The sequence below is a fragment of the Penicillium verhagenii genome (assembly GCF_028828195.1).
Source record: "Penicillium verhagenii strain IBT 33310 chromosome Unknown utg000007l_segment0_segment0, whole genome shotgun sequence".
Lineage (NCBI taxonomy): Eukaryota > Fungi > Ascomycota > Eurotiomycetes > Eurotiales > Aspergillaceae > Penicillium > Penicillium verhagenii.
In genome coordinates, this window is record NW_026643171.1 from 1,999,166 (window position 1) to 2,022,575 (window position 23,410).

At 48.7% G+C, this 23,410-nt stretch overlaps 6 protein-coding genes across 6 annotated transcripts; 1 reads left to right on the forward strand and 5 right to left on the reverse strand.

Annotated features, from left to right (window-relative positions):
* Nucleotides 1-1,865: 1,865 nt before the first annotated feature.
* csmB (putative chitin synthase) lies at nt 1,866-7,329 on the forward strand (the record flags this gene model as incomplete). Its single annotated transcript, XM_057166821.1, has 4 exons — nt 1,866-2,167; nt 2,235-5,828; nt 5,886-7,171; nt 7,232-7,329. The coding sequence occupies 4 exons, from the start codon at nt 1,866-1,868 to the stop codon at nt 7,327-7,329; spliced, it is 5,280 nt and encodes a 1,759-aa protein (XP_057019862.1).
* A 308-nt stretch (nt 7,330-7,637) lies between these two features.
* On the reverse strand, nt 7,638-9,884 carry N7466_007433 (glycoside hydrolase family 2 protein; the record flags this gene model as incomplete). The annotated part of the gene is made up of 3 exons (XM_057166822.1): nt 7,638-7,827; nt 7,911-8,330; nt 8,428-9,884. The coding sequence occupies 3 exons, from the start codon at nt 9,882-9,884 to the stop codon at nt 7,638-7,640; spliced, it is 2,067 nt and encodes a 688-aa protein (XP_057019863.1).
* A 703-nt stretch (nt 9,885-10,587) lies between these two features.
* N7466_007434 (KH domain protein) lies at nt 10,588-13,953 on the reverse strand (the record flags this gene model as incomplete). Its single annotated transcript, XM_057166823.1, has 6 exons — nt 10,588-11,658; nt 11,721-12,085; nt 12,139-12,463; nt 12,517-12,978; nt 13,035-13,316; nt 13,435-13,953. The coding sequence occupies 6 exons, from the start codon at nt 13,951-13,953 to the stop codon at nt 10,588-10,590; spliced, it is 3,024 nt and encodes a 1,007-aa protein (XP_057019864.1).
* A 2,254-nt stretch (nt 13,954-16,207) lies between these two features.
* N7466_007435 (aspartate aminotransferase) lies at nt 16,208-17,664 on the reverse strand (the record flags this gene model as incomplete). Its single annotated transcript, XM_057166824.1, has 5 exons — nt 16,208-16,910; nt 16,964-17,381; nt 17,452-17,476; nt 17,541-17,554; nt 17,628-17,664. The coding sequence occupies 5 exons, from the start codon at nt 17,662-17,664 to the stop codon at nt 16,208-16,210; spliced, it is 1,197 nt and encodes a 398-aa protein (XP_057019865.1).
* Nucleotides 17,665-17,810: 146 nt separating this feature from the next.
* On the reverse strand, nt 17,811-19,013 carry N7466_007436 (thioesterase domain protein; the record flags this gene model as incomplete). Its single annotated transcript, XM_057166825.1, has 1 exon — nt 17,811-19,013. The coding sequence occupies one exon, from the start codon at nt 19,011-19,013 to the stop codon at nt 17,811-17,813; it is 1,203 nt and encodes a 400-aa protein (XP_057019866.1).
* A 348-nt stretch (nt 19,014-19,361) lies between these two features.
* On the reverse strand, nt 19,362-21,012 carry N7466_007437 (sugar porter family MFS transporter; the record flags this gene model as incomplete). Its single annotated transcript, XM_057166826.1, has 3 exons — nt 19,362-20,509; nt 20,566-20,748; nt 20,814-21,012. 3 exons carry the CDS (start codon nt 21,010-21,012, stop codon nt 19,362-19,364), a joined length of 1,530 nt encoding a protein of 509 aa, XP_057019867.1.
* Between the last annotated feature and the right edge of the window lie 2,398 nt (nt 21,013-23,410).

Below are 23,410 nucleotides of genomic sequence, written 5' to 3' on the forward strand. Positions count from 1 at the left end.
CACAAACAGGGGAAAAAAAAGAGTTGAACGAATTTCCAACAGATAAGAGTAAGAGTTATCTGGGGCAAATGTGTTGTGTATGTATTTTATTACGGAGTCGCCGTACCGGTACCAGACTAAGAATAGAGCTAGTGTTGTGATCGGGTAAATCCACTCTGATTCTCCGCAGTACCAGTCTGAGACAGTACCATAAAACGAAAACTTTCCACTAGCTTCTTGGTTTTTTATGTTTTATTTTTATCTTAAACAAGTGAGGTTGAATTTACGTTGTGGCATATATGGAAGCATTGGATTTAACTATTTTGTTATGGGTTTGTTTCTGGAATTATTTTTCCACATCTTGGTTCAAATGTTCCAGTAAGTTACCAAACAAAACAAAAAGCCAATGTTTGGGCCCTAGTTGTTTAGTATACATAGTAGCATCCAACCTCAGTCTCAAGTAAATAATCGGCTCCACCCGACATTACATAACCCCAGGGTCTGGCCCACACATTGCCTCTGATTGATCATTTTCTTGTTTGCAGGGTCTGGTATTTTCAGGGATTTTCAGGGATTTCTCAGGGACTGCGGAAAACTCTTTCTCTTTTTGATGCACCACCTCCTTGCTCCAAAACAGCCTCCACGTCAAAAAAAAAGAGGAATATATCTAGTCTCACGCATTGTATTGATCTATATTTGAAATACTCTAAATCTGACCTGCAAAAGAGAGCGATCGAAAAAAAACCGCACTGGCCTGAATGGAGCCTCCACTCTGCACAAATCCGAGGTCTGTGAGTGGACCATGTGAAACTAGGGGGGGGGGTTCGTGGCGGAACGGTATCGAAATGGGAAGCAAATCCCTGGGTGGCAAGTTTTCCTTTGTGAGACATGCCAAATATAGACGGGAAAGGGAAGAGCTGGCTGTGTAATAGGCCTGTTCACCCGATTTCTAGAGTGGGGAGAAAAAAGGCAAGACACCGGCTGCAACTACCACATGTACCCTCAACTCTGATTGGTCGGACTAGACGGCCCTCGGCCACCTGACACATTCATTACAAAAAAGAAAAAAAGGTCCCCCCCTATTCCATACATAAAGTTGCTATACTGGTATGCACAAAACAAAGGCTATTCATGAAAAAAAGAAAGAATTGGCAAAGAAGAAGAGAAAAGAAATAAAAGATAGAATTCAAGAATCCTACAGGTGTTTTTAAAAATTCAATTTCCAACTGTTGATATCCTCCCATACCCCTGGAAATTAGAATTATAGTGAAATGTGATGCAAGTGTGGTAAATGTGGTAAATGTGGTATTACCCATTCCTTTGACCTAAAGCTTGCCAAGCTACCCGGACGATCGTTCATTTAGCTCCGGATCGTCGGTATTGATAGCTGTAATAAAACCAAAACCACCAAAACCACCAAAACCACTAGAAACTTGTACCCGTAAACTCAGTAACCGGGTGAACCCTAGTGGTATCTCTCACGTATTGTATGTACACAGTACCCTCTTCTCCCCACGCCCATCGTTTTCCTTATCTCGTTGGTCTTTTTTTTCCTCCCCGACTTTCGCTTTGCTTTGCTCTGCTGCTTACTTCATTTTTTTGCCTTGTTTCTTCCATTTCCCCTTCATTTCGCTTGACCATCGATCTCTTCAACCCTGCCTCGATATCGCCCATCTCCAGTCACTCGCTCACCTCTTCGGAGTATACCCATCCAACAGAAGCTCCCACTTGCAAGTTTGTTGACGTGACAACCTCATCTGTGCACACACCTATTCCGCCGTGGAACAACGCAAATCACCACGTCTAAATCGTTCCCATCTTCACCTGATGCCGTTCTGAGACTTTCAATCCACCATCTACCCCGGGACACTGCTCCAGCGTTCACCATGTCCAATCGCTACTCCGTGTTCTCTACCCAGTCGGGGGGGTTTCCGACAGCTTCTCGGCCAGTCTCTCAACATGCCTCTCAAGTCTCAACCACCACCTTGCTCAATGCTCTACACTCTTTCTATACCGCCGGCCAACCGTATCAATTAGATGCCAGTACTAGCTTGGTTGTCAACACATGGGTGACAGCGGCCACCATCTTACCGGATGGTCGTAGTGGAGCCGCAATTGATCGAGATTTGGCAGTTCGGGCCTGGGAACATGCCCGCAGACGAGCTGAGGATGGTTGCATCCTTCTCTGGTACGTCAATCTAGCTCAGGTCGTATCCGCAAGTCGGACGTTGAAGGTGCTAATGACTTGATAATAGCTCACTTCACCAATCTACCCCATCATTGCTCGAACCTTTTCTGGCATCGTTGCCAGTTTCTACCCCGGATATTGGATATACAGCGCTGGCCACTTTGCGACCATTCCTTTCAGCTGCGACCTCGTTTAATCCGTCTTACTCTCTTCATTCGGCCTTATCTGCTTCTTATACATTGACCTTGGGAGGTACAGTGGTTGGCCTGTCTTTGGCTCTGTCGACATCAGGTCTCAATGTGGCCAAGGGTCTTCTGGACGTACCAGCAGAGTCCGGCTACCGTGCCTTTGACGTATTTTACTACCTCTTGACTTCTGCCTCCACTCCGGCCGAGCGGGAGTTCCTGGACCTCAAGGAGCCTGCAGCATATGCTCTGCTGAATCGATCTGGCACATACAACCCTCCGTCATATCTACCAACTGCAGACGATACGGCAGCAGCGGAAGATCTTCGTATGAATCTAAAGGCCATCGGTATCAAGGGTGCCACCCAAAGGCATCTGCTCTCCGTTCTGGCCGGTCTGCTCAAACTCGGCAATGCCGCAGGTCTCATGGTAGATCAGGAAGAGTTGGAGGAAACCTGTGAGGAAGTGGGTGGTCTTCTGGGAGTCGACCCAGAGGTTCTTCTACACCAATGCTCCACCGATGAACGTGAGATTCTGATCGCCGCTATCTACGAAGCTCTCGTGGACTGGATAATTGAGAAAGCGAACGTAGCCATCTCAGCCGACATCCAGAACATGCTTGAAAATGACTCTAGCGTCGGTGGTCCCAGTGCTGCACACTTGGCCAACGAAGACACCGTTAGCCTGACTGTGATTGATGTTCCACGCCCAGCCCTTGGAAAGGCTGTCGCCATGAGAGGTGTATTTGATGACGACCTAGGTATCAACGCTGAAATGAAAGACGACGGGATTCCTATTCCGGCCATTGGCCAATCCGTCTTGACTGAAATGAACTCTGCCGTGTCACAAGTCGAGGCAGATCTCGGAATGACAGGGACTTCCGCCACCCGTGAACGTGAACACGACCTTGATAGGCGACAAGGCCTTCTGGAGAAAGTTGGAGTCGAGTTCGAAGCCGGCTCGTTCTTGCAAAAGTTGCTCTTTCCGGTTGACGGCGAAGGCATCTCTTTGGGAAAACGCGGTCGCTTCGATCTCGCAACCACTCTTCTGAGCAGTCGTGTCTGGTATCATCTCTCTATTCACCCTACCGACGATCTACCCGAACAGCTGAACGCCTCAAACCCCGCGTGGTCAGCCGGTACAGTGTCTCGGCAGCTCCGAGATTGGCGACTGCCAGAGTGGGCAAACCGTCGCCTCAAACAGCTCGATTTCACCGCGGATTTCGATGTGGAGGAGTTTGTTCAACGATACGCCCGGTTGGGATGCTCTGAAGGCCAGGACGGCGTTGAGAGCTGGATTCTTGAGAGAGGTTGGAGCAATGGCGATGCGGTCGTCGGTCACCAGCGCATCTGGATGCGAGAAGGCGCGTGGCGAGAAGCTGAAACTATGCTTGATCTCAAGCCAGATGAAAGCCCCATGAATCCGTTTGGATACGGCGCTGCACTCTACGAGCCAGGCATTACACCCGATGGAAATCCGGTCGGGGAGTCATCCAACTTGTTGGCAGGTCAGCATGATTATATCCTGAATCAGTCTGCCATGGTACCCCCAAGCGTCATGGGAGGTGCTAAGTCAATTGCTTACACCCAGACTGGTGCCGCCGGTGACTATGGTCTTGGTCACAAGGGTGACGATAACAAGGGAGATGTCACCTATTACGATGACTATGGTCGTTACATCGGTGATCTCGACCCTGAATTTGGAGACCCCCAGCACATTGAGAAGAAGACCATCCCACTCAGCCGTCGACTGTGGGCAGGATTTGTATGGGCGCTCACTTTCTGGATCCCATCATTCGTGCTTCGATACGTTGGTCGCATGAAGCGCCCGGATGTTCGAATGGCATGGAGAGAAAAGGTTGTTTTGGTTTTCCTCATCCTGTTGTTCAATGGTATTGTCTGTTTCTACATTATCGCCTTCGGCGATCTTCTTTGTCCCAATAAAGACAAAGTGTGGAATACTAAGGAAGTCAGCTGGAAGACTGGAGACGACGATTTCTATGTCAGCATCCATGGCAGTGTCTACGATATCAGCAAGTTCTGGCGCAAGCAGCACAGTGACGATGGCACCGACACGACTTCCACAAACATGAAAGTTTTCGCCGGCGAGAATTTGGATGCTTATTTCCCCCCGCCACTCACCCAATTCTGCAATCCCTTTGTGACAGACTCGACACTTGCGCTATCGAACAACGACACCAGTGCACTTTTGTACACGGATGCCGACCACGACTGTGGCCCCATCAACTACCCGTCAAACACCACCGCACTCCACAAGATCACCTGGTATGAGGATGTCTTTTTGCCTAAGATCAACGATTACTACAAGGGTGAACTAGTCTGGACCAAGGCTACCATCGAGAAGCAAGCCAACGATTATTCGCGTTATTGGGTTATCGTTAATTCAAAAGTCTACGACCTGACGAATTACTTCTACACCATCAGTTTGTATTCGACCGATACAACTTATGAATTCCTGCCAGATGCCATGACTACACTGTTCAAAAACAACGCCGGAACTGACGTGACTGATCAGTGGGGAACATCTACCGAGTGGCAAGAAGCCACCAGGTGCCTGGATTATGTCTTCTACCAAGGCAAAGTGGACTTCCGAGAGGATGCCCGCTGTACCGTGAACAACTGGATCCTTCTTACTTTCACTATTCTGATCTGTATGGTTATTGGTGTCAAGTTCTTGGCTGCCCTGCAGCTGGGCACCAAGCGCCGACCAGCACCTCAAGATAAATTCGTGATTTGCATGGTGCCCGCCTATACCGAGGGTGAAGACTCTCTACGAAAGAGTCTGGATTCACTCACCGCCTTGCAGTATGACAACAAAAGAAAGCTCATATTTGTGATCTGTGATGGTATGATTGTCGGTGGAGGTAACGATCGACCAACACCTAAGATTGTTCTTGATATCCTTGGCGTGGATCCGAAACTGGACCCACCAGCTCTACCGTTCAGATCTGTCGGTCAAGGTAGTGAGCAGTTGAACTATGCCAAGGTCTACTCCGGTCTGTACGAGTTTGAAGGCAATGTTGTTCCCTACATCGTCGTGGTCAAGGTTGGCAAGGAGTCTGAGCAAACAAAGACCAAGCCTGGTAACCGAGGTAAACGAGATACGCAGGTCATGCTGATGCGCTTCTTGAACCGTGTCCACCACCGCGCTCCAATGTCCCCTATGGAACTTGAATGTTTCCACCAGATCAATAATATCATTGGTGTGGATCCGGAGCTGTATGAGTACTGCTTTATGATTGATGCTGATACCAGCGTCAAAGAGGATTCATTGAATCGCTTAGTGGCTGCCTGTGCCTCAGATGCTAAGATTGCTGGCATCTGTGGTGAGACTAGCTTGCAAAACGAAGAGCGCTCCTGGTGGACAATGATTCAAGTCTACGAATACTACATTGCGCACCATCTCTCCAAGTCCTTCGAATCATTGTTTGGCAGTGTTACTTGTCTTCCTGGATGGTATGTTGTGTTCCTGTTTTCTATTCATTGAACCTCCCGTCTAACCACATCTTTTAGTTTCACCATGTATCGTCTTCGAACCGCAGACAAGGGTCGCCCTCTGATTATTTCCGACATAGTTATCAAAGAGTACGCTGACATCGACATTGATACACTGCACAAGAAGAACCTACTCTCTCTGGGTGAAGATCGATTCTTGACGACCATCATGACCAAGCACTTCCCAACAATGAGTTACAAATTCCTTCCCGGCGCGCACGCAAGTACGGCCGCTCCGGAGACCTGGGGTGTGCTTATCTCGCAGCGACGTCGTTGGATCAATTCCACTATTCACAACCTGGTGGAACTGGTTGCTCTTAAAGATCTGTGCGGTTTCTGCTGTTTCAGCATGCGTTTTGTCGTTCTGGTGGATCTGGTCGGAACACTCATCCTACCTGCTACATGTGTCTACCTTGTCTATCTGTTTTACCGGATCGGCAGTGACACTGGTCCTTTCCCGTTGATCTCGATTATCATGTTGGCCGCTATGTACGGTCTTCAATGTATCATTTTCATTGTCAAGCGCCAGTGGCAACACATTGGATGGATGATCATCTATCTTCTCGCATTCCCGGTTTTCAATTTCATCTTGCCCCTCTACTCATTCTGGAAGCAGGATGATTTCACTTGGGGTAGCACTCGTGTCGTCATTGGTGAGAAAGGTTCCAAGCGGGTCATTGCTGTGGAAGATGAAACATTTGATCCTCGCAGTATTCCCCTGCAACGTTGGGATGATTACGCTTTCGCCAATCATCTTCCTGGTCGCCGTGCTGGAGATCTTGGCTCTGAGAAGATCTACTCTGCTGGTCCATATGCCGATGAATTGGAGATGGATGAGATGCACTCTCAGTACTCATCCGTGAAGCCCGCCTCTACAATTCTCACTGGTTTCCCGGGTCATGGCCGCCACGCTAGCCCATACATGCCTCCTCAGTCACCGGCTCCGTATGCCGGTGCTAACGTGCCTGGCAACCGCAATTCGCACATGTCTAGTCTCACACGCTACACTGATTACCCTCAACTAGGCGGCCACCCGGCGGCTGCATCTCGTCACATGTCCATCGGTAATCTCAGTGCCTACCAGGATAACCCTGGACACGCCAGTCGTCACAGTGTTGCCTTCATGCAGAGCAGCGACAACCTGGCACGTTCACGTAGCCCCATGGGCCAGTTCCCCCCACGTCCAGCCAGTACCGCCTTCGATTTCCGTAGCGCCTCCGCTGGTCCTGATGATCAGGCCATCACTGAAGCTATCCGCGGATGCCTCGCCGAGGTGGATCTCGACACCGTCACCAAGAAGCAGGGTAAGATCAAACCTCGCTCATCATGAAATCCATAAACAACTAACTGACAACTTTTCTTAGTCCGCGTTTTTGTTGAACAACGCCTCCAAACCTCGCTCACCGGCGAGAAGCGTGCGTTCCTGGATCAACAGATCGATCACGAACTTGCCAACATGTGATCTTGCTTTCGGCTCTTCTGCGCACATCTTTTAACATTCTGTAATATGCATCTCTTCAGCGCTCCTCTGTTCTATTCTTTCTTTCTATCTCTCTTTTCAGGAAATTTCTCGGCATATCTGGCGTTATGAGTGGGATAGGATGCCCCTTACTTCACATTCTCAAGCACATTCAGCGAACTGATCTTACAGGCGGAAAAAGAAGCCTGCTTAATGAAAACTATGGAATTTGCTCTTGTCTCCCAAAAATTGTGTATAATATCTACTATCCCCAGGGGTCTAATTGTTCCGTGCTGCCCTGCTGTACACATTTATCGGTGAAGTACCTGTCTTCCTTGCTCAAGAAGCTTCTTCCATCCCTTCGCTCCATGCGTCTGTACACCAACATGGTCGTAGTAGTAATCCTTTGCCGCATCCATAATAGCTTTGATCCGGTCGACAGGCACCTTTTCCTTTCGATCATAGGAATAAAGACCATTTACTTCCTGCTCGATATCACACCTAGAAGAAAACCATCAGTAACTCATTCTTATCATCCATGCACTCACTCATCATTCAAAACGTCAACCACTCTCAGCACTTACAATTGCGTATAAACAAGTCCACAGGAATGTCCTCCCTTGACCACCCCCATAACTAACTTCTCATACCTCACCAAGAAATCCTCCACATCTGCCGCAGTCGTGTACCCCCAATCCCGCTCCCCGGCCTTCTGCCCATCTTTTGCAGGCGTGATGTTCACACCTCCAAACTCTGTACAGATCACCGGTGCACCTGCTTTGTGCTGCGCACCGGAGTCGAGAAGCGTGTGGCCTGCAAACCCGGAGTAGATAGGCTTGGTGAACATCTCGTGTCCACCTTTAGGGCCAAGGATGCCGCCTTCCATCTTTGAGCATGTGGAAGTTAGATCGGCAGAGTCGGCGTAGTCATGGTAAGTAGTCAGATCCGTGAGGACATGCTCCCAGCCACAGTTGTCATTTACAGGCCTGCTGGGGTCGAGTGATCTGTTCCAACACAAGGACATTAGTTGTAGTTCTGACATGACCAATTTGCCTCGCCTTCCAGGCTAGCTTCTGAATCAGAAGATACCGTATCACATACTTGGTCAAATAATACAGCGACCGCACATGGTTCCTCTGCTCAATGCTCCCCTTCAAATCCGGATACGCCCAACTCTCATTGACAGGCGTCCACGTCACAATGCAAGGATGATTGATATCCCTCCTCACAGCCTCCGTCCACTCCGCATCCATTCGCTCAACATAGTCAGCCCCAAACTCATACGCATTCGCCATCTCCCCCCAAACAATGAACCCGACCCGATCAGCCCAATACATGAACCTCGCATCCTCAACCTTCTGGTGCTTCCGACACCCATTATACCCCAACGCCTTCGCCATCTCGATATCCGCCCTCAAAGCCTCAGACGAAGGCGGCGTAAGCCCCGTCTCCGGCCAATACCCCTGATCAAGGAAGAGCATCTGGAAATAGGGCCGCCCATTCAGCCGGAACGTCCCATCCCCGCTCGTCCAACCCAAACTGCGCATCCCGGTCGTAGTGCCCACCTCATCAACAAGCACGTTCTCCGCATCGTAAAGCCGGAGAACCACATCGTACAGAATCGGGTGCTCCGGCGCCCACAACGCAACACCTCCAACCCCATGATCATGCCACGCCCCCTCAGCCCGCAAACAAGCCAGCTCCTTCTCCTTCCGCTTCTTCAACCCCGCGACCTCGTGCTCGCCAACACTCACACTAGCCTCTAGCTCGGCCCAGTCCCGGCTCCCGTGCACGTCGGCCCGCGTCGTACTAACCACCACCCCAGCAATCGAGACCTCGATCTCAACGCTACCCCGTGCCTGCCCCTGCGCACTAGCAGCCAAATGTCCCGCAAAGGCAACATGGGCGCGGATCCGGCCGCTATCGATATCGTCTGATCTCAGCACCGTGCCCCCGCTCCCATCCAGAAGCCGCATGCGCGGCACGCTCTCCATCCAGACAGAAAGCCAGATCCCGCTGGTAGGCGTGTAGAAGATACTCTCTGGGACCGGGCCCCAGAACTGCTTGCCGCGCGGCTGGGCCAGGTCCGTGGCGGAGTCCCATACGCGCAGGGTAAGGCGGGCGCTTGGATCGGGGCCCGTGAAGGCATCTGTGACGTCGATGTCGAAGGGGACGTGGCCGCCTCGGTGCGAGCCTACGAGGTTCCCGTCGACCCAGACGGTGCATTGGTAGTCTACGGCGCCGAAGCGGATGAGGAGGCGGTTTTTGGCTGTTTTTTCGGCTTCGGTGCGGATGTCTGTGATGGTGCGTTCGTACCATAACACTTCGTGGACTTCGTGGAGGTTTATGCCTGATGCTGGGGTTTGGAAGGCGTAGGGGACTGTTATGGGCCGTTTTTTGTGGGATGTGTTGGTTGGGCTTTGGGGTGGGAGGGCTGTTTTTTGCCATTGGTTTGAGAGGCCTGTGTTTGTGTCGTCGAAGAGGAGGGACCAGGGGCCGTCTAGGGTTGTCCAGTTTAGGGATTTGCGTTGGAAATCTGGGCGGGGGTAGGATGCCATTGTGGTTTTTTTTGGTTTGAGTTTGTTCTTTTGTTCTTTAACTATAGGATTGAGTAACTGATGGGATGATTGGGCTTCAATATGAACTGGGTGAGAGCATCGGTGTAGGAAGGAAGTATGAAGTATGAAGTATATGAGGGGCTTTACCCCACGTTTTGATACTACGTCAGCGAGATCGGCGCTCACTATCTCCGCGCCATGTTACACCCGAAAGTTCTAACGTTAGAATTTTGGAATTCAAGATATCGTGTACTTGATCTGGAAATCATCTAAGGTCGAATCTTATTGATGGGGGATATCAAAAGAGTAAAACATCAAAATAAAACATCAACCAAAACCAGGCATGTAAAGAAACGAAGTCAGAATCCGACTAATTGAAATCGATCAACGTCGACTCTTACTTCGTCACAACAAATTTGCGACACAAAAAAAACAATAAACACATCAAAAGACTGGGCAGGGGGAAAAATCACCCTGCTCTATCTCGCGCACAGATCTTGGATATCTCATTTTTCTTTTCTGACGCCTTCGTTGCTTGCGTTCCGTGGTATCAATCAATAAATCAGAAACCAAATAAAAGAAACAGAAAAGAAAAGACACGTAGACCCGAAAGAAAATTGATAAAAACCACGCTGGGAATAAAAAAAAGACAAAAACAAATCACGACCAAGAGGGTATACTGCTGTAAATGGATATTTTGGGTTTAACGCGGTGGCCCAATGGGGGCCGGGTATCCAGAAGTAGAATTCGAAGTGCTAGGGCGACCACTGTCAAAAGAGGCGCGCGGATCATGCTTGGGTGTCATGTCTCCGGGCGCCGTACCGAAAGGAAACTTCGTGTCAAATCGTGCAGGCCAGCCATTGTTGTTGGTATTGCTGTTGCTGCTCTTGTGGCTATGCGAACTCCCCAGGACGGGCACGTCGTCCTCGGGGAGGTTCACGCCGGAATCGTTCCACGGGTTGCGGTAGCCACTGTCTCGAGATTCCATCGAAACCAGTGATGCCTTGGAGGCATTGCTAGAGGCATGTTTGAAGAACGAGGCCGGTGATCCAGAGTGGTTCTTACGACCAATGAAGGACGAGAAGGACGAGATACTGCCAGGCTTGCGGAGCCGCTCGAAGATCGAACCACGCTCGCTGACCTCATCAACAAAGCTAGGTCGCGTGGGCGAGTCGGTTACGAGCGGGGCTGGCGCATGCTGCAGTAATTTCGAGTCAAAGAAGGGCAAGGACTCCTCGAATGAGTCCGACTTAGGGCGTGGGATAGCACCCTTGACGGTGTTGGCGTCGAGGCCGTGGGCCACGAGGCGGGAAATCAGGAAGTCAATGGCATCCTTGAGACCACCAGCGTTGTTTCTGGTGTAACCAAGAACCACAAGATCTTCTGGGGCTGGATCAGGAGAAGAAGAGCCGTCCTCGTGGTTTTGAAGTTCGGCACTGGTATCCACATTGATGTCAACCTCGTATTGCTCCTTGAGCTTGGTACGAACGTCCGCGAGGAAGTCTGGCGACTGGAAGTACACCCGCAGCTCAGCGGAGCTTTGGAAGTGAAGCTCGTGGCTTTCCGGCACCATGCCTAGCAGGGCATCAACCGCCTGTGGGACCTGGTATTCGGGACCGGAGATGTTCACAACATCACTGGCAAGCTCGGTGCTGGGGAACTCAATCTTGCAGTTCCACTTCTTCTCCAACTCATCAATCTCCGTGATGCGAGCCAACAACTCGCGGTGGTATAGTCGGTTGATGACCACTCTCTCTGAGACATACTCGGCATCCTGGAAACATCATGGTCAGCTGGGTTTGAAGCAAGTGAGACGGAGAATACACATAAACTTACAACTTTCTCGACCATATCCATAATCTCCTGCTTGACAAGATCCAGGCTTTGGGCATTACGAGCAGGAGTCCGGCAGATCACATTGTCAACCTTGATGTCATCATCCTCCTTGCCCATTCCACCTCGGTCCATGGCGTTGGAAAACTTGACGAAGACCGAGTATTTCTTCATGATACGCTGGATGTGCTGTCCACCGATACCAATGATGCGCTTGTGGTACTGATCAGGTACATGGAATGAGATCGAAGCAGGCATCTCTTGCTCTACCAGATCGAGGCCGTTTTTGGTAGACTCATACTGGTTTCCGCAGACATCAATGTAGAAATTGTATTCATTGAAGCCATCAAAGATGATTTGGACATTGCCTGCTTGCTTGTCAGTTCTTCATCCTTACAGATGGACTATGGAGCAAACTTACTCTGACCCATGATCTTGTTGATCTTGCCGTTCTTCTTGCCGCTGACGAATTCCTTGTGTTCATTGGCCAGTTCTATCTTGACCCGCATTTGGTACTGGCTGCGGGTAACGAAGGGAATCTGGTTCACCACCGTCATGGCGGCCTTGACGGCATCGTCGGATCCGTTGATGGTGAAGGTCAGGTTATCGAAGCTCACCTCTGCTTCAGAGTTGGTGCAGATATCTGAGAGCATCGAGCGAACGTCGGCTGTTGAGGGGGCACGGATGCCACCCTGTGCAGGGTCGGGCATGATGATCCACCACGAGGCACTGTAAAATTGGCCGGCCTAGACAATATTAGCTGGTTTTTCCTCAAAGTTGTTATGCGTCCGTGTCGTACCAGAGCCATGATCTCCCGAACGGTCCGCTCGACATGCAAGACCTCGGTGCCTTGAATCCGAACCAGACCGCGCTGGCTGCCCAGCTGCGGGAAGAGAACGTAAGAGCCATTCATTTCCATCACCTTGCGAACTTTGTCCAGCCGGTCAAGCAAGATGTTGTCGATCTTGCTCGAGTTAACCACGACATCCTTGACGTAAATCTTGACGCCCATAACTAGCTCCCGAAGCTTTTGCTTTGCCCGAGCAATCTGTTCCGGCGTCTCTCCCGTAATGTATACCTCATCTTCACTTCGACGATTCGCACCAGGAGGGGTGTATCCGAAAATTCGAGGGAACGGGGGAGGGAAGTATATAGCGGTACCAGTGGCGGCTTCAATGAGCTTGATGTTCTTGCGAGTGCGACCACAGACCAAGGTGTGCATGGTAAGTTCCAGTTTGATGGCATCAACATGGCGTTTGAGCTATCTGTATGTTAGTCAACTGAATCCAAGAACTGTAACCTGGGAGGAGAACGCACAATTTGATCGATCATGATCAGAACCCGGGTCTTGGCATGTTCCGAGCTTTCCATGTCACCGTATATGGCGACTCGGAAGCGTTGGTCCAAGTCATTATCCGACGCATATCCATAGGAAGAAACAACTGCACTATCCGCGTCGTGAAGCTTGGGTGTGAGCAAGAAAATGTCTGTTCCGGTGTAGGCGGCGAGCGTATCCATGTGCTCGAGAACGCTCGCTCTAATTCCCTTGGGTGATCCATCCATAATCAAATGCATATCCATGTCGACAGTTGCACAGCGCTGATGAATCCAGAATACGGCAATTAGCAAGGGATTCGTTCTTTATCTTCTCCGCCGAGCTCCCAACGAGCCCAATGAAAAAAAAAATCGAGAAAAAATCGAAAACTCATCCACATACCAGCATGATCGGAGTATCATTCAAAATCTTTGCTCTCATCTTGCGCGCGGTCTCTCCGTCACCAGTCACACAGACATTGGTCACTAATCCGTTGGGTCGTCTTTGTAGCGACGGTACGGCCTTGGGCTCTGAAGAGGTGACAGTGGCTTCGATGCGACCACCGCTGGTTTCCGTGATCTGACGGCATAACCTCCGCAGTCCTTCGACATTGCTGGTGTGCACTGGGAGCTGATGCACTAAGGTACCATCGGGTGTGCCTTCTGGGAAGGTCCAGCGTTGCAAAGCGGCGGGACTGGCGTGCAAGACATCTTCGACATCGGGGCCGGCCAAGGTGGAGGAGAATGGAACGTTGAAGGACAGGTTAACGGTCGGGTCGATGCTCGTCGGAGGGGTCATGGGCGGAGCACCATGTGGCCGGCGAAAGGCCATATCGGTATGAGGTCTAGTGATCCCGAAGGTTGGCGTCATTCGTTCCCAACCATGACGGGCTTGGCCCGTGAAGTTGGAGATCTTGTGCATGACCGGAGGGGGTATAGAGCGGAGTCCTTCTCTCTCACCCCTACTGAACTTGGGGGTTAAGAGGGAAAGGGGATGGAGGGGGGTTGGAAAGAGATCAAGGCTACCGTTCTTGACAGGGATAGGAATGGCGCTGTGTGGGCGTTTCGGGAATGGTGGGAACGAAGATCGATCGATTGGGGGACAAGAACAAGAAAAAAAAAATAGAAAAAAAAAGAAGGGACCGGATCCACGATACCCGGATATTTAGTTTCAACAAAAACAAAAAAAATGATTTATCAAGAAAATAATTAGAGAATCGAAATTGACAATGAATGAAGAAGTTCGAAAGGGATCGAAGTTGTCGTTGTGCGGGTCATTTCATTACGGTAAAGATGGTCCAACGGAGGATATTACAGATGACTCTTCAGGTTGAATTGTTCCAATGTACACGCTATAGTAGATTCTTCAACACCTCTAGACCCAACTACTATTCACCATAAACTGTCTTTATTATTTGTTAAAGGGGAAGTGGTACGGAGTACACGCATCCACATTTTAGCACTGCCTCGCTGGCAAAGAATGCGGCCGATCCGACAGAATGACCTGGGCAAGGGTTTCTCTTGGCGCCATCAAATAGTCTCGGATGGTACTTTTTGACAGGTCTGAAGTATTGTCAGTGGGAGGTTTTGGAGAGAACGTACTCTATTAGTACTAGTAGAGACAGTATTCGACCTGAGAAACAAACAAGGAAAGAAGAATGAGGCTGGCTGCTGAATGTCAATATGAATCAGTCAGTTCAACTTCAACTTCGAGAACAGTTAGTCGAGATGACATCACGTGACGGTATCGGTCATACTTGGATCCAAAACAGGAAAACAAAAGTACCTTTTTTTTGGTGAAGTGGGAGGGTCCTGGGAACTTTGGAGACTTTGGGGGCTTTGGAGGGGGAGAGTCGAATGCTTGGCTTTGGCACCGTCGCCGTTGGTGCATCTGATGGCAGATCCAGATTTTAGACCATTGAATCAAAACTTAGGATCCGAGTCCTTCCGCGTCTCCAACAGCAGCCATCCCACCGATTCCTACTTCTCATAGGTCGCGGGAGAAGAAGCCCTGTGCGACGTATCTGAGATCCACTTCAGAGAGGCCATGGGCCCCGGCTGGCCCGGACACGGCCACCGACCTGATTCAACTTGCACCTAGAGGGAGGGGGTTCTCAGCCCAGTGGATCAAGAGGAACCTATTGCCGCTGCTGATGCCTGAAAAGGGGGAAGAGGGAAACGCACCACCTCTCTCCACTCCCTCTTTTGCCACCCAAGCCCATGTGCCACAACTCCACGGGGAAGCAAATAGTTCAACTCTTGTTATGCCCAAAAAAAAAAAAAAAAAAAAAAAAAAAAAAAAAAAAGCGGGCCACAATTCATTGTTTGAAATCGTACCACCAGAAGCTTTCAAGGAGGCAAACTCATGTAGCCCATACAGTAGTAGGTTGGTAAATGAGGGGAGAAAAGGTAGGACAAGGTTGCTCTAAAATGGTCGACGTCATTGTCTCGTATGGCGTGGTGGGTCGCCTGCTTCCAACAATCAAGACAACTCGAGGTCTCGAAATCGCTTCCGACTGGATGGACCGTGGAGGTGATCACTTTGAAAGCTGACTGCAGCGTGCCGCATCCCCAGTTTCTGGCCCCAACTACATAGGTCGTCGCTAACAGAGGCAGCTTGAGACGTGTTGATCGGCGTGACCTTCACCAGCTTGACCTTAACCCCCAAAGTTAATTGCACCAATAGAAACGTGAACCTCTTGTCTCGGAAACCTTCGTCATCTTCAACCGATTTGAGCTACTTTTGTTTCATGTAGTTGGTTTGGAAACCGAGTGGGTCTATCTTAATATCCAGGTGCACCTTTCTATACCATCCTCACGTTTGAATTTACATAATTGAAGTACAATTGCTGATAGTCCTATACATCCGACTTTACATATCAAGCCGATCATCCCAGCCACTGATCAATTGATCAAGCCAACATCCAAGATTTTGCTTTTCTCCAATCCTTCAAACCTGGGAAACGGCCTAGCGTACCGTACCTAGTACCCGGTACCTAGGAAGTATGATGTATGGTGAACCGGGGAAGAACCTTGGAAGCCCACTTTAATATCTTCAAAGGCGAATCAGGAACTTCAATTTGTGAGAAATGTATCACCATGAACGAGAAAAGCCCAAAGTATCACAGTATAGGTAGTTAACTTGGAATGATCACTGTTTATCCTGTTGATCGGACTTAATCCCGATTCAGATATGCGTCCCAAATCGCCAACGCCTGCTCAAACCGCTCAGCAGAACACACAAATCCCACCCTCAAATAGCCCTTAAAGTCCATTTCACCTTCCGTGCCAAAGGTCGCACCCCCTGGCACAATCAACAGTCCAGTTTCCTGAACAAGCTTCTCACAGTAGACCTTATCATCCACCGGTGCGCCGCTATCAGGATCTACCACCTGCACAAATCCCGCGGACGCACCACTTGGCTTCACCCAACGCAATTGGTCTGCATGCGACGCAATAAACTTCTCCAGAACAGACAGGTTGCGCTCGCAGATAGACAGCGATCGCTGGAGGACCCTCTCTCGTACCTGGGCATCAAGAGTGTAAGCCGCGATCTCCCCGTCTATCTGCGACACCGAAATACTAGTATAGTCCCTGGCCATAACGACCTGGTGCACCAGGTCCGCGCTAGGGGAAATAACCCAACCAACTCGGATGCCGGGCAATGAGTATGACTTTGATAGGCTGGATGTAGCGATAATGCGCTTGTACCGCCCGGCAAAGGAGATGATCGAAGGAGGATTCTCAATAGATTGACCGTGGAAGAGAGGACGGAAAACTTCGTCGCTGAGAATTATAATGTTTCGCTTTTCGGCAAAGGAAACAATCTCTTCAAGGACTTCGGAAGGGATCAATGCACCGGTCGGATTGTTGGGGTTGCTGTTTAGCGAATCACGTTAGCGATTTTCCAGAAGCGTAGATGTTGTGCCTACTTGATAATGATCATCTTTGTATTTTCTCGGACGAGTGACGAGAGCTCAGCTGGATCAGGGATCCATCCTCTTTCCTCGCGGCTGCGCCATAACGAAACCTCTGCACCAGCGCGGCGGGGTACATCGTAAAGTTGTTGGTATATCGGATACTGGCAGACGACATGATCGCCTGGGCCAAGAATTGTATCCAAGATCAAGAAGTTGGCTGATATGGCGCCCTGTGTGAGGGTAAGAGAAAGCTCTTTGGCGGGGTCGGTCACATCTTTGGTATAGAGTGAGAGGATGTTGTCTCGAAGACTGGGGCTTCCCGTGACACCGCCATACAATATAGCACTCGAGGTATTGATGGGACTGGCTGACGAGTCAGAGGCTTGAAATTGCGAAAGTTCGTTTAGAGATAGTGGATCCACGCAGGTATCTAATATTGACGCAGTGTTAGGAATATTGAAGTGAGACTAATGGAGCATTGCATGTGACCGGGAATGTACCGTGAAGATATGCGCTAGCAGAAGACTTTCAAATCATAAATAAGCTACAGAGCGTGAATTGATCGAGAGGGTGGACAACGAGGGCTTACTTTGAACTGGCGAACTATGAGAATCGATGTTGAATGTTAGCGGAGTGCCTATTCCTAATGAAAACCGAGAACCCGGTGTATAATTACCCCAGTTATCAAGAGCAAACGGCTTGACGTGGACCATCTTTACTATTGTCGGGGGTTTTATAGATACCTGAAGAACTAAAACATGGAATATTGAGGGGCTGCCAGGAAGCTTAATGTAGCCCCTCAAATACAATTGGATGAGTCACGCGTTTATCTTCAATGTTTGACTCATGCAGTATAACATTATAACGGTGGAGCAGTCAATGATAAGATTCCAGATAATGTGTCCTGAAATTCCCCCGCAACAGAGATAAGCTTAACCACTTTCTCAGCTACCTCACGAGCAGATGCTTCTCCAACGAAGAAGAAATGACTGCCCGGAACAGGAAAACACAGCCGCCCTGGAGCTGCATGAACCAAATCCATCAACTCCTGCCACCTCTCTGTCCCCTTAACTCTTTGTAAACCCCGTTTCCCAACCATAGCTTCTAATTGATAGGTGAGCAGGAAGCCCCAGCTCGCCCGATCAGCCAACGCGTGACTAGCATCAACAATCCCAGTTGGATAAAGAGCCGTAATAAACGGCAGATTGGCCACATCAAAGACTCCCGTATCCTCTTCGTGCGTCAACTCGTCTTGAACAAAAGCTCCCACCCCATCATATTTCATCCGTACACCCGTCAAATTGATCGGTGTGCCTCCCACATACTCGCGTAAGAAAACGTCTTTAGGGACTGCAGTCTGGCCATCATTGAATTCCTCCATCAATTGGACTTGCTCGTAGAAATTACCCAATCGATCAGGGATGCAAAAGTACCCCGCCTCGCTGCACGCCATACCCGGCGCCGGATTACGAATCTTCGAGATTCCAGGCGTGGCAGCGAAGCCGATGAATTGCTGGACTTCGAAGCCTAGCTTTTTAGCTGCAATGTTGAAAGGAACAATCATTCGGCCGCCCATACTCCACGCGATGAGAATGATGGACCGTGTAGACAGGGCTTTCTCTTCGATAATCTTTTTGGCTGTCGTGGCAGCTTGATGACCCCAGTCTGGGATTCGGAAACTGGCACCGGTGCTCGGCATTATTTCGGGGGTTGTTTCGAGTGGGTAGGAGAGTGATAGGACGTTGAACCCATGATTGCTGAGCTGGTACGCTAGGAAATCCTTGGGGTTTGATCCTTTGTGTCCGCCATAAAATATTCGTGCGAGATGCATCGAGCCAGGTATGCACACAACTAATGGGTTGGGTTTGGGTTGTTCATCTTCTGGTTTTGTGGCTTGCAAAGCTGGCTGGTAGTGATATATTGTGGGGAATCCGCATATTGTGTCGAGAACTTCCCCTGGATAAAGTGAAGGATCTCCAATGTGGTCTGTCATAACGGGTTCAAAGCCGAAATTTAGGTAGAATTCCAGATCAAGATGTGAAAAGAGTCGGAGAGCAACCATTGGTGACTAGATTTGTTCCCCGCGTTCCCCCCACGTTCTCCAGGGCTCCAGATGTGAGATCCGTTACCAGTTGACATTCATCACGTGCGGGCTGCAAAGGGTCCAGACTCCAGGCTATAACCTACGCGCTCTTTACTTCTTTACTTTTATCTGATATAAATGGATATTTTGCAGATAACATGAGTAACTGAGTAATGTAGGTGGAGAATTCTCCTCAATCTGATATTTGAGACTTTCATACATGTATGTAAAAGAAGTGGGCTTTTGAATCATTAACATCTTTTGCATAGCTTCATCGAAAGACAGGTCAACTGCCATTGATCCATTATAAAATATTTTTAATCAAGCTTAGACCCCTGATGTATGAAAGGAAGCTTCCTTTGCAGAATCATCGATAGTTTCTAGAACATCAAATCCGACAGGAAGCTTCTTTGCCACACGAACAGGATCCCAGATAGACTTAGATTGACGGAAAATCTCATCAATCTCCTCAAGTGACCGGCCCCGAGTCTCCGGATAAAAGAAATATATGAGAACACAGCTTCCTATACTGGTTGCAGCATAAACAATGTCGTATTTCCAACCAATGCTGTCGCGTGCGACCGGAGTGACTTCAGCCACCATGAAGTTGAAGAGCCAACTAGATACGGCCGTCGCAGCCGCAACAATATGGCGGATTGACAGCGGGGCGATTTCCGAACCGTACATGAATGGCATAATGAACATGCCGATGGGGAGGCAGTACATGGCGAAGAAGTAGAAGAACACTGCTGCTTTGCCGGTAGCTGGGTTTGACAGATCTGATGTCAAGCCTGCAACGGCCGCTTGGGCTACTACCATGGAGCCCGTGGAGAAAAGCATCATGGGACGACGGCCAACTCGGTCGACCAGGAAAATCGCAGTTAAGGCGCCGAGAGCCAACGCCATTTGCAGACAAGCGGAGAAAATTCTAGCATCGCTGCCGGAGTAATGAAGTGTTTCCTCGAAGATGGATGTAGAATAGCCCGCGATCACGTTAATACCGGTCATTTGAGTGATCATCGTTCCGCTTGCCGCGACCAATAATCGTTGGAGGTGCCTGTTCTCGTTCATCGAGAAGGGATTTGCGGAGTGTTGGCTGTTCCTTGCAAGCGCGGCCTGAATCACAGCAATCTCCTTGGACACCGAGGTGTCATCTTGAGGTAGACCCATCAGTCTTGCCATGATGGCGGTTGCTTCTTCAATTCTTCCCTTCTTGACTAGGTATCGAGGAGATTCCGGAAGCCATGGAGTGAGCGAGAGAATAATGGCAATGAAGATCAGCTGAAGAGCGATGGGGAATCTCCAGCTGACCGAGCCTGTTGTATAGAACATGCCGAAGTTGACCCACGATGCGATAGCCAGTCCGCTCAGCGCAAAGACACCTTCTACCAATACAAGCTGTCCTCGCTTGGTGGCACTGGATGACTCACTCACGTACATGGGAACGGTTCCTGTATAGATGCCGATTCCCACACCTATATCGTGATGTTAGCTCGCTGATAGACAAACTTTCGACTAAAGATGGACATACCTGTGACAATTCTGCCAACGAGAATCTGGGCAAGGGAGTACGTGGATGCTTGGATCACCACGCCCACAGTGCAGATGAATCCGGCGACCAACATCGTCTTGGGCCTACCCAGCTTATCACCAATAGCCAGGCAAGATAGTGCGCCAATTGCAGAACCAAGCTCAAAAATAGCCACGACAAGACCTGTGAGTAACTATCAGTTAACAATTTCGCCAAAAAACAGTTTTGGTGTGTGATGAATGACTAACCTAGAATCGTGGAGTTGTGCGATGCCTGTGCGCCTGTAGTGTTGACCGTGTCGACCTGCGGGATCGCAGCCAAGAAACTGGGCAGCGTGGTGAAGCCATTCATAATAGACTGGTTATATCCCTGGACCAGAAATGCGACCGCACCAAGAACGGCGATCATGCGCTGAAGACTCTGCCCCTGTACATTGTGGATGCCCATATTGGTCTGGACTCTGGAGATTGTCCGCCAAGAGAAAATCAGTGTTTAGGAATATCCTAATTGATATATGCACATGTGTGGACTAGGACTGACAAGGATCTCGAGTTGGGAAAATAGAAAATCATGCTTACGAGTCATCGAGCGACGATCACAGCTCTCGGGGATTCAGAATCAGTTCACGGAGTACCCCTGCACTCCCCGGGTATGACCCACTGTGTCCACTGTGTGTAGCGGCCCAAGCGATAACATTGAATATGAATGGTGCCGATCTTCAAGAATGAGGGTCTGCATCGAGATCTAGCCAATCAGGATTAAATTGTTCTCCACTTTAAAAGTTTCTAAGCAATTAGTTCGCAAAACTATTGAGATTGAATTTCCGATCATCGACATTCAACTCTGCTATGACAAGTACTTGTAGCCCCAATGCCTTTCTTACCAAGTATTGAGTGCTACTATTTCAGGCACTTGAGTCAACTGGTGCTGGCTGAAATAGACTTTTATATAAGCCATATAGTAACTACTACTAGAGTAATTAAAGTCACATTGAACAACCAGTACCTAGTAGTAGCTTTCTAACTTCAAATGTTGAATGCAATCTGCTATAATTAATCTACGTGCTTTATACTACCAGGCCATTTGATATTGATTATTGATTTCTCTTGTTTTACAAAATTTAAATGTTGTGTAAACATGTCATTAATGTTTGGTGAGCAAAACATTGAACCTTGAAGTTGGAAGTGAGACCAGCAACTTCTGTTTACACCTGTGAGGTGTGTCAACAATTACTACTAGTACTCGTAACTGTTTTGGCTTCTTCTTCTTCTTCTTCCTCCTCTTCCACTTACCTTTGCTTATCTCTCCATCCCCCTCCTCCCTCCTCTATCACCCTATCCCTGACCTTTTATTTTATTTCTTCGTGGAAACAACTCGAAGCCCCTGGTCCCCATAACCTACCGGGCCCGGACAATCCTGGGCTTTTTGATGATGAATAAACCCAAAGCCTTCAAAAAAAATGCAAGATAAGCTAGCGTCCTACTACAGGGTTTTCAACATCCCAGTACCTTTCGGTATATTACGCATCACGCCAAAAAACCGAAGCTTCTCCTCCCTCCCTCCTCACATCCTCATTCCTGTTAGTTATTAACTCCCTACCCATCGCCACCTTCACCGATTCTTGAACTTGAATACACGTCTTACAGATGATGAGAAGCAAGAATCATAGATGCTATGCTGAATTACATATTGTCATTCTGATGTGAGACTGTGTCTGGATTTGTATTGAGATTGGCTGCTCACAAGATATACATGGACTTGGCTAACTTTCGTGATATCTAGGTAAAGCTAGGTACTCTACTTCAGTCATTCAGTCATCGTGGATTTGTTAGATTGTTTATAAGGTGTGTCTCGCCATTCATCATCACCTTCCCTGATCTTCGAGTTTGAATACACGCCTCGTAAATGATGACAAGTAAGGTTCGTCATAAATACTATGCTGACGCAAACATCGATATTCTGATACGAGACTGTGCCTGGTTGCGCATTGGGATGTTATTTACCATAGATGCATGAACTTCCTTGACTAACTTTCGTGATTTCTAGGTAAAGTTGGGTACCATACTTCAGCAATTTGATTATCATGGATTTTTTTGAAATATTCCACCGGTGCTAAGTCATGCATCTGCGAGTGAAAGCCGGAGACGGCCAGTAATTCTGAACTGTGCAAATGACTGCTTGGTGGTTTTTTGATCAGAAAACTTGACGCACTTCTATTGGGATATATTTCATTTCATTAAAGGTAAACAGATCAACCCCCATGATGAGCTTTGTGGAATGCATTCATGATGATGATACTTGCCCTCATCGGAATTAACCATGCCGACCATCTTGAGACCTGATCAAAGCACTGCGCATATTTCTAGAACTTGCTACAGCGCACGTTTTCACTCTGTTCCGGTCATACAGTAACTAACTCGCAAATATCTTTTAGACCCGAGAACCCAGAACAGAGCCCGAGCGCCAGACCCAACAAAGCTTGGAGATCACAGCCATTGATACTGGTATAATCTTGGGATTTCCTTACAATAACAGTTCACTCTGTGTCATGCATGAGACATGGTGATTCTTCTATGGACTGGGATGATAATCAAAGCCTCGCAAATGACGACTAAAACGAGAACTCGATGATTCAAAACATGAGCATAATGAATTTCTTTCTGATGCGAGGCAAAGATATCACGCAATTCGTCGAGATATGAGTTGTGATTAAATAGAACGGATGATAAGGTATACCAAGGATGGAAAATTCTATTTATTATTGAGCCTGGGTTCCATCGAGATATGGTATTGATACTGAACATTGAACTTTTAGATTCCTTGAAAAACAAATTTTCTGTTCTTG